Source organism: Brienomyrus brachyistius, chromosome 12 (assembly GCF_023856365.1).
Source record: "Brienomyrus brachyistius isolate T26 chromosome 12, BBRACH_0.4, whole genome shotgun sequence".
In the NCBI taxonomy this organism is placed as follows: Eukaryota; Metazoa; Chordata; class Actinopteri; order Osteoglossiformes; family Mormyridae; genus Brienomyrus; species Brienomyrus brachyistius.
In genome coordinates, this window is record NC_064544.1 from 5528907 (window position 1) to 5542250 (window position 13344).

Here is a 13344-nt window from a genome sequence, read left to right on the forward strand (position 1 = left end):
ACTTTGATGCGTATACCACGAAAAGCAGTGATTCGATAATGATACTTACAAGATGCTCTGCTTTCTGGTACCTATTATTATAGAATTATGAAACAGGTTAAGCTGCCGTGTAGTAATCTGAAAATGCACTTGCTTATTTTTGCGGTAATGTGGGAACATGATGCAGAGTTGTTATGACCTGAATATCCTGTGATTTTGCTATTTAATACAGATGCTTTTGTGACTCCAATTAATAAGGGCCCTCTCTGTGGTCTGTCACGACATCCTTTAAAAAACTCTATAAGATTGTAGGGAGCACAATTCATTTACAGTTCTCACAGCAGGGTGTCAGGTGACCTTTATGGATGACATGCACCTTTTTTCATGATCTTTGTTGCCCCCCCCCCCCCCCCCCCCATAAAGCCCAGGGCCCCCTTCCCGTCGCGTCTGTAATGTTCCTGCGTTTGTGGTCACACTGGGAGCAAACACTGCACATACTGCTTCAATAAAACTAATATGAGAACAACTTTTTTCCCTTTAAACCTTTTGTGGCTATCAGACAGACCAGGACAATCAATAGTAATAAAGACAAAACCAGGCTGTCATTAATAGTCTGACAATTGAATTAAAAATACTGACCCCAAAGCTGAACAAATCTAAGGTACATTAGAGGAATGGAAGATGAACTGAAGTCAAGTGGAATAAAAAAAACGAGTCACACAGTGAAGATCACGCACAGAGTGCCCATAACAGCAAGCGGCTCGTATCACTTACCCACAGGCTACAAGCGTGAGTGAAAACAAGCTCCCCAGTGATTCTATACCAAACAGGAGAAATCAAAGGCCACTGTAACCACCAGTAACACAGCCAATGAATATCTCATTTAAAAAGAGGCATTTGTTTAAGCCACATTAATATTTAAGGATCAGCCTCGCGATGCATGGTCTCAATGATTACAAGAAACCAGCCAACGGAAGCCTGAAGATCTAGCAGAAGACAATATTCTGGAAGAATGACACCTATATGGCGACCAAGGGTCAGTATCTACTTTACAACACATAATGACAATGATCTGAACTGTAAAGTCTGAAAGGAAAAGTAGTAAAGAAATCCCAATGTTCTTGGTTGATCACTTGAATACAGTTCAATTCATGATCATGGGGGAAGTCAGAGAGAGAAGGGGGGGGGGGTTCCAGTCGGCACCACAAGGGTGATAAGGAAGTTCCTGAATTACAACAATCAGAAAGTCTCCATCCTGTCCTGTCCCAACCCTGCCTCAGGCTCCTCGCAGTCCGTGAGGTCACTCTTTACATGCAAATTCACTCACACCACCTTGTTGGGGAGAGTCTTTTGGAGTATAAAGGGGGGTGAAGAACTGCCCTTACTTTGTATTTGAGCTGCTTTTCAATACCCGATATAATGTAATATAGTGTAGACATGCATTATTTTTTTACTGGTCATTAAACCACCGTTCTGTCGAATCTCCTGAAATGGAAGTGGATTTCTTATAAGTCAAAACATGATGATTCATGCCTACATTTTAATAAGCTACAATAAATATACATTTACAAAATATTGTCGAAACAGGTTTTAAAAAATGGTTAAATTTAATTCAACGTGGGTGCAGCTTCAGGACTAAATTCCAGAAATGACAAATTATAGGAAGCTATGAGTTGGTGTCAGTAACCTTGTAATTTAATAAGGTTTTTCGTAATTTCCAGCTTCAGATTTAACTAAGAACCAGTTCAATTGCACACAAGGAACTACTGTTGTATGTACAGTACAACATGAAATGGGAACAAAATGACAAATTTACTATTACAAACTCCAAAATATCTCAATATAACATTTTCAAAAATATTCAGAGAAATTCCTTGCAGTTAATCTTAACACATCAATTACAAGATGTCTAATTTTTCCTGAATTATGTAGAACATACATACACTTACCTTCCTAGACTGAAACATTAAACACTGAAATGTTTCTAGGATACGATAAAGATTTTACCAGAGATTTTAGGTGCCGTTAGAGACAGACTTACTTTACTCAGTTACTAATACTACTTTTTCCACAAGAAAAAAAATTGTCCGACAGCTTTTAAATGTTACAAAGCAAAACAGCAAGGACAAAAAAATGCATGAAAATAGTTAGATTTAGTATAGGATTTCTCTTAATAAATAAGGATTTTTATCTATTACTTTTATATGAAATCCTTCTTATGATTTTTCTTCCATCTGATTTTATTGACTCGTTTATGCTTGTTCACATCATAATATTAAAATTTCATATTCTGTTACATTTTCTTAACATCCGCACAGCTTTGAATTCAATACTGAGGGCATTATATATATATATATATTTTTTTTTTTTTGTGGCAGATAGCTCTAAGCAAACATACACAAGTAGATGCAAACAAACGACTGAACAATCGATTTAGAAAATTTGTTATAGATCACATGGAACAGTTCAGAGTTAGGTCTGTCAAAAATTATTACATTTTAATGGAAAAAAATAATGAAAACAAAACCAAAATCAAATTAATTCACAGTCACACCGCTGTTTCTCTCAACATAAAGTGCAGTTTCTAACCATTAAACAGTGTGCTTTTCTTTCTAGGGGATAAAAATGAATAATTCATCTTTTGTGGTCTTTTTTGTAAATATAAATATTCTCCAATGGCACATAAAAATAGTTAGTAAGAATAAAAAAACGTAATTGGTTAACCTTCACATATTTACTGACTGACTGGCTGGGCTAACAAAAATTAGACTGGTTGGAAATGTAAAGCTTGTGTCCATTGCCACTGGCCAGTGGATGGGCCCGTGAGAGCGAATAGCCTGGATAAGGGAAGGAACAGCAGCGGTAGGACATCAGGCCACTGCCAGAAGTCATGGCCTGGGGAGACAGACTGGATGGGGACGCTGATCCAAGGATGGAGCAGTCTACACAAAAACAACACAAGCATGAAAACTACACTGTAGGTTTACCCTTATAACTGACCCAGAACATGTCCCCAACACTAAATAAGGCCAATTTAGGGTCACTCACAGTAAAGAGACAATCTTGGGACTGGACCATACCATCCTGGTCTATACCATCTTCCATACACATAATACAGTAGTGAAAGATGGTGTCTTTAAGTTTTACCAAATTATACAAATATAAAAACAACCTATGTTATGAACTTGGTGTTACACTGCACTTGACACTGTATTCACTGCCATTTTCAAAGTCGTCTGCAAATTCTCTAACTCCATAACTTTTATAATGTTATAAAAACATTAAACCTGCAGCAATCAAAATTCAGAAGTTCCTGAAAGCTTTCAAAGCAAAACAGATGGATCGTATATTTTGCAAAAATATTACGCTTTAACCTATTTATGTACTGGGGCCATTTTATGCAGGACTTGAAACTAATTTGAAGCACTTTGCTTTTCAGGATTGTCCAATATCACCTAGCTGATAATAGACAATAGGTTTTGAAAAAAGGCCAAAGCTTACAGTATTTTTTAAATTTACTGAAGGAATTACTTGCCCTAATGCTCACTCAAAAAAAAATTCTCTTGGGAAGTGCAGTGTACCACTTGTAGGACAACGCAGTCTTCTGAGACACCAGGATTGAGAAACTTAAGTGATTTTAGTACTTCTCTACAAACTATTCATACTAAACCCAAAGATCCTATTCACATTTTCTGTCTGTTTTAAAGATCAAGACTTCAGCTCGGATTCATTTTTACATAAATTTCAAGAGCGGTTTACAACTGCAGTCAATTTTCTGTCATAAGCACTCAAGCACAAAATATCTGCCACAGTGCTCTGAGATTAAATAAGATATTAAGGTAAATCTCAACCCTGTACACTACTTTCAACAGAAACTACACCATTCAATCTGGAAGGGATGACACACTAACCTAAACTCCACAGTGCGTTCTGTGCAGCCAACTCTTTGGCATCTTCAAGGATGGTGCAGAATTTATCTGGCATGAAACTACGGCATGTGCTTGTGATAACCACTTTATAGATGAGCAGATGTTTCCCATCCTGGCTGTTGGTAGAGTACAGATAATACTGGGGGAGAGACCAGCTATTTTTGTGGCAATAGTACTCAAGATGGGTGATGGCAGAAAAGAACTGACTAGGTTTTAGGGAGTACATGCTGATGGGTATGAGGTTGCTCCCAGGGTAGAAGGGATACAGGCACCTCTGTATGTCGGGGGTGTACTGGCTATTGAGCCTGGCTGGTATGTTGAGAGGCCTGCCTGGAGGGATGTCACAGATATTATCATCCTTGTTCTGCATAAACACACCATCCCCAGAAGATCCCACATACCCCCTCTGACTGAACTTGCGACCGCCATCTTTGCCGACTGGCTTAGCCAACGTCACCTCTATGACTGAGCCATCGATGGCCTTTCTGTTCATGGCGTGCAGGGCCGCGATGGCATCCTCGCGGTTGTGGAAATGCACAAAGGCGTAGTCTGTGAGCTTCTTCACTCTCTCCACAGCGCCGGGCCTGAACTTACTGAATTCACTCCGGATGGTTTCCTCAGATGTAGATATCATGAGGTTTCGGACGTACAGCACCCTAACGCGCTGCATCGTCTCATCATCTACATCCTTTTCTGGTTCGGCCCAATCCACCTGGATGGTGTGACCCCACAGCTGGAAAGTGCCTGGAAACAGAAACGGCGATTGCAGTGCAGAAATTTTAAAAAAGCTATTTTGTTAATAAAGCATCAACAGTGATAAAGGCAGCAAGTAATATTTGCGGACGCATTTTTAACACAGGCAGGAGGTCAGGCTGAGCCGCTCTGATTGGTTCAGTACCTGGGATGAGTTTCCTTCTGCCCATTGCAGCAGCTTTGTGGGACTCATACTCCACAAACGCAAATCCTCGGTTTTTGCTCTTGTCTGCAGCACTTGGATACACGATGACATCAACCACTCCTTCCGTCACCTTCCTCATCTCCTCCAGGATCTCCTCCTTCGTCTTCTCTTTGGGAACCGAACCGATGAAGAGCCGGCAGTTGTCCAGACTGACACACACGCCGATGAATTTTCCAGGACGGATCTCGAAGTTGTCCAGGAAATGGATGGCTCTCTGCGCTGCCTCTTTCGTGGTGTACATGACAAAAGCGTAACCTCTGTTCTCCCCGCTAAACTCCATCATCAGCCTGAATTCATAGATGCGGCCAGCTCTCTCGAACACAGGGACGAGCTCATCCTCATACATGTCACGAGGGATTTTACCCACAAATATCTCACAGCCACGAGGCGGTGGGGGCCCCTCCCAATCTGGAACCAGCAGACATTTTCAAAATATGAATAAATAACCGGTTCCTCCTACATACTCTGTCCTTTGTCTTTGTGCCAAAAAAAATCTGCTCTGATGGAATGTAAAATGTGAGTAAAAATAAATCACCTATACAGTCCAGATCGATTTCAATATTTAAAATACATTTTACAATCAAATACTTTTGATATATTTTTTTTAAATCTGTTTCTTCTAATCAGAAGAGTTTTATCACGTAATTTTCAGACAGCGGCTAACCCCCATGGGGTACTCACTCCGACTCTACTAGGCTGTGTTCGTACCTGGAGGAGGGCCCCCAAACTTGCGCTGCCCATTTTCCTGCACCATACTGTAGCCTGTCTTCTCCATCAGCGCCAGCAGAGCAGCCTCATTTGGGGTGTCCGGCTGGCCGTTACCTTGCATTGCTGTTGAGATTTCCTCATTCGTCGCTTTGATGTGGGATTAGAAATAATCAACAAATATTAGTAACTGTGCACCACACAAAATACAAAGCTAATATGTGTTATGTGATTTATTAATGTCGTAAGGTGTCCTTGAGTGTCCTGACAGTGACCCATAAATACAATGCATTATTATCATTATCAAAAATGCACTTTGCACACATTAAACACGAATGTTAAATTAGCTTCATATTTTTTAAATATTCCTCCACAAAATGTTTGATTTTCTATCACTCTATGAAGAGACAGCTACAATTAACTGATAATCCCGATTGAGGCTGGCGTTACTTCGTGCGTATGAAAATACACTAATTTACAGCTTACAGTATGAAAACACACTAATTTATACCTTATAGTATGAAAATACACTAATTTATAGCTTGCTCCCATTAAAGTTACAACCATTGTAGCTAGTAGCAGGTAAGCTAACAAACGGCCCTTTTCTATTCAACAAGTACAGAAGTTTTGTAAGCTGTTTAATTGGGAGCCGTGTGTATACTGGAATCATATTATATTTATGTTGATTGTAGCGTTAGCTACACATTGCGTAAAATAACAATAGTAAACGCCGATCTTGGGCTGTATTTTAACGTTTAGCTACTACGGCTAGCTACTCATCCTGTCCCTCTACCTGGCTAACTGCTTACAGACTAATTCTGTTTGCCGTCGGGTTAACTTTTCTATAAAACTTAACGAACCCGGGTAGTTTGTTGAGGGCATATATGAATAAATAAACAGATAACGAATCTGATTTGTGTTTTCTAAGGATGGAAAAAAGCACTGTGGATATTTTTCGTGACAGGTTTCCCTGGATACAGTGGGCCAAAAGGCCGTCGTACGGTAAGGCGTGAAATGTTTAAACTGCAAAAAATACTTTTCAAAAACGGTGGCAGGTTTGCAAATGCCCTTTGCTCTGCCTTCGCCTTACGAATTCTTACCCTTAAAACTTTGACTAACGGGCATATTTGTCGTCGACAGCCGTCGTCCTTCCTTTCCCCCAGCACCGACTCGGCCTCTGCACGAACCAATCAGAAGCCGCCAATCATGCCCGCGCGGAACAGCCGTCACGCTCGTGTCCAATCGTGCCTCCGCTTGCCAAAGCCGTGACTGCGCGCCAAGGCGGGAAACCCTGCGCGGCGCGATGCGCAGGTTAGTGCGGAGCTGATGTCACCGACATTGCGCATTTGTTTGGGTAACGGCAGAGCACGATGGTTACTCTTCACCAAAAATTGAATGCGCATTTGCAATATTGTGACTTCGTTTGCAAACACGACAGTGTAACTATAGAATTATGGCCATATCTATCTCGTTCTCTTTTTATTTACAGTTTTCAAATTGGTAGCGTGCAAGTGGGTTGAAAACGGAGAGGTAAAATATATCTTGTTCTATGCTCAAAAAAGACCTGGTATACAATCATCAATATGCCGTGCAGTCCACGAATATGTAAAACATACGTTGACCTTGACCTTGCAGTATTTCTCACTGCCCTGCTCCGGACAAAGCAGCCTTGAATCTTGGCCGGAGTTGAGTACTTAGATTTACTTACCCGCGTAGTTGTATAGTGTTGAATGTATGTAGTTTATCTAAATTAAGATCGCTAATAGGGGTCCTGAATAGCAGAATAGGGTAAAACGAATCATACGAGAATGATTCATGTAAGTTGCAACAAACATTGGCTTGTACATTTGATGGACGATGTAATATAACAATAGCATAAATGTATTGGCTTTCTCTCTGAATGCACCTCAACTTTAACTGGTTTACTAATGTGTCCTTTCATAAACCATGCATTTAAATTCAGATGTGAAATAGATGTCAAAATAAAATTCAGTGTGACTCAGTTCAGTCATGCGCTATATTATATGTTGTATCTCACACTAGAACGTACAACTAATATTGAAATGCTGCTAATGTATATGAGCACAATCGAATGGCGAAGCCATATGTTTGAATCAGGGGACTGGAGACCCAGCTGTACATAAACTACTAGGAGTTCTTCGACTCTTGGTGACTTACCCATCTGCCATTTCTATCTATAGAATAGAAAAAGTAAACTCACCCCGTTGATCGGATAATAATCTGTTTGCTATGAATGACTGTGCTGCTCTCCCAAGCATGATTGACGTCACCCATGCAATATATTCTTTTCTTTCGTTTCTTTCACCGAAATACTTATGAAAAAACATGACTTCTGAATACACTGTTATGTGTTTTGATGTTTGCATCGTATACATTTTCTATCTATAAAGGTCTAGGTGTAAGTGTCCTTGTATAGATGTATTGTTCTAAATAAAATCGATTAAATGGAAGCTTATTAAAGTTGCCATATGCACGTCGTTAAAAAGTAACATTTTAATCATAAATCGCAGGGCACACGCACACATGCACACCTACAGGCAATTTAGCAACTCCAATTAGACTCAGCATGTTTTTGGACTGTGGGCGGAAACCGGAGTACCCGGAGGAAACCCCACGACAACATGGGGAGAACATGCAAACTCCACACACATGTGACCCAGGCGGAGACTCGATCCCAGGTCGCAGAGGTGTTAACCATTGCACCAGCATGCCGCCCCATCATAAATGTTACATTTATTAATATCAGTCTAATCTGTTTTATTTATAATTATATCAATGATGCCATATACAACAATATATTGTGTGATATACAGTAGGGCTAACAATAGTAAGAGAATATCTCATGGATTTTTCCGCAGTTTATCTGTCCTATTTCAAGCATTTACTTTGTACGTTTCCGAAAGTGGAAACAGAACAAAAGAGAAACTTTTGTTGTGACGAAAACTGCTTTTTCACGTGCAATAAACGTTTTTGGTGCCACTTCGGCCATCAGAAAAGGCAAGACAGGCAGCTTTAAGTTAAATCCCCGTGAAACGCGACTGTCTGGCTGCGCCGCCGGGAGGGGGGGGGGGGGGCTTCAGTGCGGGAGGCGGCCTCGCTCTCGCTTGTCCCTGCATGGGCTCTTGCGGCGTGACAGGAATTGGTTACGGCTGTTCTCCGTCGGGGAAACCTCCCGTGTCCTAGGCATTTTAACGGAACCTTAACTTTGGGAAATAACGGCAGATCACAGCTGCGTGCAGCATTTTAATGTCAAAATGGGTGGAAAAAAATAATACTGAGCCCAGGGAGGATCTAATACGTTGCGCCTCATTCAGGCTATAATCCACGCCTTCTGCTCGTCACAATAAAAAGCTGGTGTAAAACCAAAAATTCCTGAAAACATTTTGGGAGATACCGTGAATTTCTAGGCTGGCGTCCTGTCTAGGGTGTGGCGCTGCCTTTGCCCCCCCCCGCCAAAGACACCTGCCTAAATACTAGGTAAATACTTACGCTACGCCGGTAGCGTTATGATAATCGACAAATCCAGATTTAGTACATCCAACAATTAAGGTTTCTTTTTATTTCAGTTGAAATGTGTCATATTTATACTTATGCATTAATTTCAAAGTAACCACTGGCACGTGCACGCTTCAAATTAATATTGTACGTGCACCCGCAAGTCGTCAGTAGCCGTCGTACCAGTCCTTTAGATGCGAAATAGCTCTCTGCGGGCGAAACCTGTCCTTTGCGCGACAAAAAAGCAATTTGAATACTCTTTCCCGCCGCTACAATGTCCACAACAGCTTTAAATTACAATTTGTTTTCTAGCTGAATGACCAAGTAATTAGCCGAGTAATGAGTTGTTCTTTAAATTGTCTTTCCTATTGTGTATACCTTTTTGAATGTAGATTATCCCGTAAACCAACTGCATGCCGATTAACCTCATTAAAGACAATTGGGCAGTTACAGAATGAATGTCTTTCACTCGCCTTGTAATATGGAGAGAAGGATATACTTAAAGTTATATATTTAAAGCAGCACTAGTCTAGGGATATTTTCAGTCATACAAGAAACTTTTGCTGACAGTCTGGCATGCGGGGTTAGAAGCTTCCTAAGGATTGCGATTCCAACATCTTATTTATTACCTCTAAGATACAGGATAATTTTGTATTTAGAAATGCAAATGTTCTTTCCTTTAATCTTATTTTCTGTGTGATATAGTCATGTTGCTGAGGGGCAATGAAACCAGAGAAAAGGTACATTTGAAATGTATCTGTGGTTGACATTTAAAACAAATGATTTTCTAAAAGTCAAATAATAACCTATGTCTGTTGCAGTGGTTAATTTTTGTGTAGCACAGAAGCCAAGCACACATCAGTACAAAAAATAGTTTTTTTCCCAGTAAATATTTAATTCAAAGTCTTCGATGATTAAAATTTAAGAAGACATATAGATACATTACACATTGTAACAGTTGTGCAACAAAAATCTATTGTGAAACACAAATTGTCACAATTGTATAAAAATAATTCATTTCTATGTCAATACTCTTGGAGTGTAACAGAGAAGATACAGATGTCTTATGGGCAGTGCCTAATTTATTTCCGATAAAAGATTATTTCAGATTTACATTGGTAACAGCAGATCATTTGGACTTACACAGTAAGTTTAAATGTGTATAAAACATTCCAGAAAGCTTGCATAAGCATATACTAAACTCTCAAGGCAGTCTTTTTGTTACACGTATACATTTTCATGGCAAAAGTAGTTCTGTCATGTCACTGCTGTCCATCAGCCTGCCATCCAAAGGAAGAACGGCACGAGGATTGTGGGTAACGTTGTGGAAGGGGCAATGCCCAGGTAGATAATGGACATCACTCCGACGAGAGCGGACAGGAAGATGCTTCTTTGGTCCCGTATTACAGACTTCAGACTTTCACAGAACTGCGGGCAAATGGCACGATTAGAAAAACAGCAAATGCCAATATTTGTTTTCAGGTTTGAATGGGAATCCTGCCCTTTATATATATATATATATATATATATATATATATATATATAGCTATTCAAAAATGTTTAAAAAACAGTCTTCACTGTAAAACTTTTTAGATCACTGTAGGAAATTAATTCATAATCATAATCAAACAGGGAATGACATCAGCGTGCCCTCATGCCCCCCCGAACGTGGATCTCTGTCAGACATCCCTGTGCTGCAGAAAGTCAACTATAAGCATTCTTATGATAAATATAACAGAATATTACACACAACTCAACTCGTATCGAATGTTACATTGCAAAAGGAAATTGAGGTGCAGCATCAGTCCCACAGACGGTGCGGAGAGAGAGATGCACTGCCTGTACATTGGGAATCCCATGTACCGGTCCTGGAGGCCAGGACACGACACCACAACACAGTCTGCAGGTTCCCCTGCTCAAACACGCCACTATCAGATAACTACCAGGTTTAGGGGGTGTGTTTGAAGATACTGGCCCTGCGGAAGCCTGCTGAATATGTATTATGTAGCATATTCTTATTCTTAATATGCAAAAAAAAATTAAGGAGCACAATGACCAAACCTGGATACACTTGTTTGGCACAGTCCAAACACAACACGGAGCAAATGGTGCAGAATAAGTTCAGTTAAACATTTCCCAGAACTTCTTTGTCCAAACTTAGGCCAAGGTGACACGCCTTCCATACTCATTATGCTAGCAGGAGAACGATTCGATTGTCGGGGATTTAATGCGGTTAAAAGGCATGTCGCCTGCTGGTGGTCCGGGACCCCCCCCCCATAAATATGTTACAGGGTTTCTGGTATGCCCAGATACCCCAAAAGACTTTGGGGGCAAAGTAGAGATCTTTCATGTACTTAACACAAAGCACGCATATCACACTTGTAATGACAAACATGCCCACAAAGAACCACTAGAGAAATCTATAAAAATTAATCAAATACGCCCCCCCCTCCCCCCTCCCCGAGGGTGCGAGTGTGATTAATGTAGACAAAGAGCTCACGGCAGAGAAACACATGTATGTAACATTTTGAATTATAGAGCTGAGCTTAATAATAAAAACGATCTAAAAAATATTATTTTCATCTTTCGGAAATGTTCAGAGATTAGACATTGGGACTGAAAAATGCAGTGATGCAGTAAAGGTCGGTAATACCTTCTCGGTCTGGAAGCTGAAGGCTGACCCGTATCTGCAGTAAGTGGCGAAATGCTCGCAGTTGCTCCACAGCAAACTGTAAGGTATGGCCCCGACCAGCTTTTCTGCCCGTCGCGCAACCTCTTCGTTAGGCAATGGTCGCGTCTTTAACGCATTGTCCATAGCGTTTAATAAAACAGGCGATCCGTAAGCAAAGTCCTCTACCGTGTCAACCCGTACGGTGGCATTCTTAGCCAGCACCCCTAAGAGTAATCTCTTATTTGTGACGGTCCTCTGGACTTGACTCTTGTCGTTTGTGATCAGTGGCATAATATCGGGCATTAAATGCGCAACTTTGTTGTCCCCAAGGTAGATGCCAAAGTGGATAAAAAGCGTGCGGGGCACCTCCAGCAGATCCCCTCTGTGGAACTTAGATCCTTCGCAGCAGTTGGCGGTACGCGTGTCATCGCCGGACGAAATGCAATGAAAAACACTCAATCTGGCAAACAGAAGTACCTTCTCAAGCACAAACGTCAGCGGATCTAACATTTTGGGAGTCAGATAAAAGCGAGTTGTACTTAATTGAAAGCTTTTATTCCAGCTTCCGCGCGGAGGGGACGCGATTACATCATGGGGTTTCCTGAAAGCCCATTGGCTGCATCTATTTCTTTAGAAGGAAGACGGGGTGAACCTCCTAGCCGCGATTAAGGGCTTTTATAATTGGCTTAAGGCTTAAATCCTAAAATGCGCGAAGCTTCTTGAAAAAGCACGCATTAAAATTTTTTTTCGTTTACGAATAATCGCCTTTATTATACTAGACAAGTATTAAGCATGAAAAATTAACTGTGTGTGTAAATGTTTATATGTTGCCTCACATTGCAATTGTGTGTATCAGTATCGCTCAGCTGGCTGGAGTGAGATTTTCGTTTGGAGTCAGTCTGCACACACTTGCACACGCATATACATGTATGTAATAGTTTTATTACCTTGTAAATAGTCTGTAGGGTTTGCAAACCACCTCAACGCTAATTTTGGGTTTATAATAGAATAATATAGATTTACCGTAAGATTTCTTGCATGAGTGTCACGCCAGGTCCGTGAGAGTTGGCAACCCTGTATCATGAAGCATTTTTAAGTAATTCCATTGAACGTAACCTACATCAATTAATAAGCCTTAGTGGGCCTAACTGATTGTTGTTAATAGAGCAGCATTTCTGAAGCGGCTGAAAACGCACCGCAGACATGAAGTGAAAGGTCAAGTCGGGCGGGTCTCATTAAAGGCGGTTTCAGAGGAGAGAAGCCCCTTTTCAATATGGAAATAATTAACTCTGCAGGCAACGTGCCCATTATAAGGGACCTGGCAGGAAAAATTGGACGGAAACCCTGGAAGTACAAATTTGTTTCACAACCTTTTGCAAACAGGCAAACAAAAAATCCTGCAGTGTAGATGGACATCTGTAAAACAATAAGTACGTTATAAGTACGTAACTCAGCAGATAAAATACTATTAAAATGGATGTACAAACGAGGAAAAGAAACATGTCCATTTAAACCTGGAATCCATAATGGAACCATCTGAAACTGGTTTATGAGATTTAAAGAAAAATACACCTTCATGCATTTTG

General features: G+C 40.6%; 2 protein-coding genes across 5 annotated transcripts; both read right to left on the reverse strand.

Annotated features, from left to right (window-relative positions):
• Nucleotides 1-1772: 1772 nt before the first annotated feature.
• rbm46 (RNA binding motif protein 46) lies at nucleotides 1773-6833 on the reverse strand. Of its 3 annotated transcripts, none has more exons than XM_048971077.1 (5): nucleotides 6672-6833; nucleotides 5575-5721; nucleotides 4807-5091; nucleotides 3891-4652; nucleotides 1773-2921 (listed from the first exon to the last, which is right to left on the reverse strand). In XM_048971077.1, exons 1-5 carry the CDS (start codon nucleotides 6694-6696, stop codon nucleotides 2734-2736), a joined length of 1407 nt encoding a protein of 468 aa, XP_048827034.1. In that variant the 5' UTR covers nucleotides 6697-6833; the 3' UTR covers nucleotides 1773-2733. The 3 variants fall into 3 exon arrangements, with proteins under 3 accessions (XP_048827034.1, XP_048827033.1, XP_048827035.1); XM_048971076.1 differs by having other exon boundaries at nucleotides 4807-5274; XM_048971078.1 differs by lacking the exon at nucleotides 1773-2921 and having other exon boundaries at nucleotides 4069-4238; nucleotides 4310-4652; nucleotides 4807-5274.
• Nucleotides 6834-9974: 3141 nt separating this feature from the next.
• LOC125704929 (lecithin retinol acyltransferase-like) lies at nucleotides 9975-13117 on the reverse strand. 2 transcript variants are annotated; one of them, XM_048971093.1, is made up of 2 exons: nucleotides 11741-12364; nucleotides 9975-10515 (listed from the first exon to the last, which is right to left on the reverse strand). In XM_048971093.1, exons 1-2 carry the CDS (start codon nucleotides 12266-12268, stop codon nucleotides 10363-10365), a joined length of 681 nt encoding a protein of 226 aa, XP_048827050.1. In that variant the 5' UTR covers nucleotides 12269-12364; the 3' UTR covers nucleotides 9975-10362. The 2 variants fall into 2 exon arrangements, 1 of the variants encoding a protein (XP_048827050.1); XR_007381283.1 differs by lacking the exon at nucleotides 11741-12364 and adding an exon at nucleotides 12782-13117 and having other exon boundaries at nucleotides 10379-10515.
• Between the last annotated feature and the right edge of the window lie 227 nt (nucleotides 13118-13344).

What these genes read in the sequence shown, in the direction of transcription:
- rbm46 (XM_048971076.1), bottom strand. Translation starts at nt 6,696, where the DNA reads ATGCCCGTTAGTCAAAGTTTTAAGG. An exon ending in GTTTGGGGGCCCTCCTCCAG is followed by an intron (nt 5,275 to 5,574) that starts GTACGAACACAG and finishes TGCTGGTTCCAG; the next exon opens with ATTGGGAGGGGCCCCCACCG. An exon ending in GAACGCACTGTGGAGTTTAG is followed by an intron (nt 2,922 to 3,890) that starts GTTAGTGTGTCA and finishes GTTTTTGTGTAG; the next exon opens with ACTGCTCCATCCTTGGATCA.
- LOC125704929 (XM_048971093.1), bottom strand. Translation starts at nt 12,268, where the DNA reads ATGTTAGATCCGCTGACGTTTGTGCTTGAGAAGGTACTTCTGTTTGCC. An exon ending in TCAGCTTCCAGACCGAGAAG is followed by an intron (nt 10,516 to 11,740) that starts GTATTACCGACC and finishes ATTTGCCCGCAG; the next exon opens with TTCTGTGAAAGTCTGAAGTC.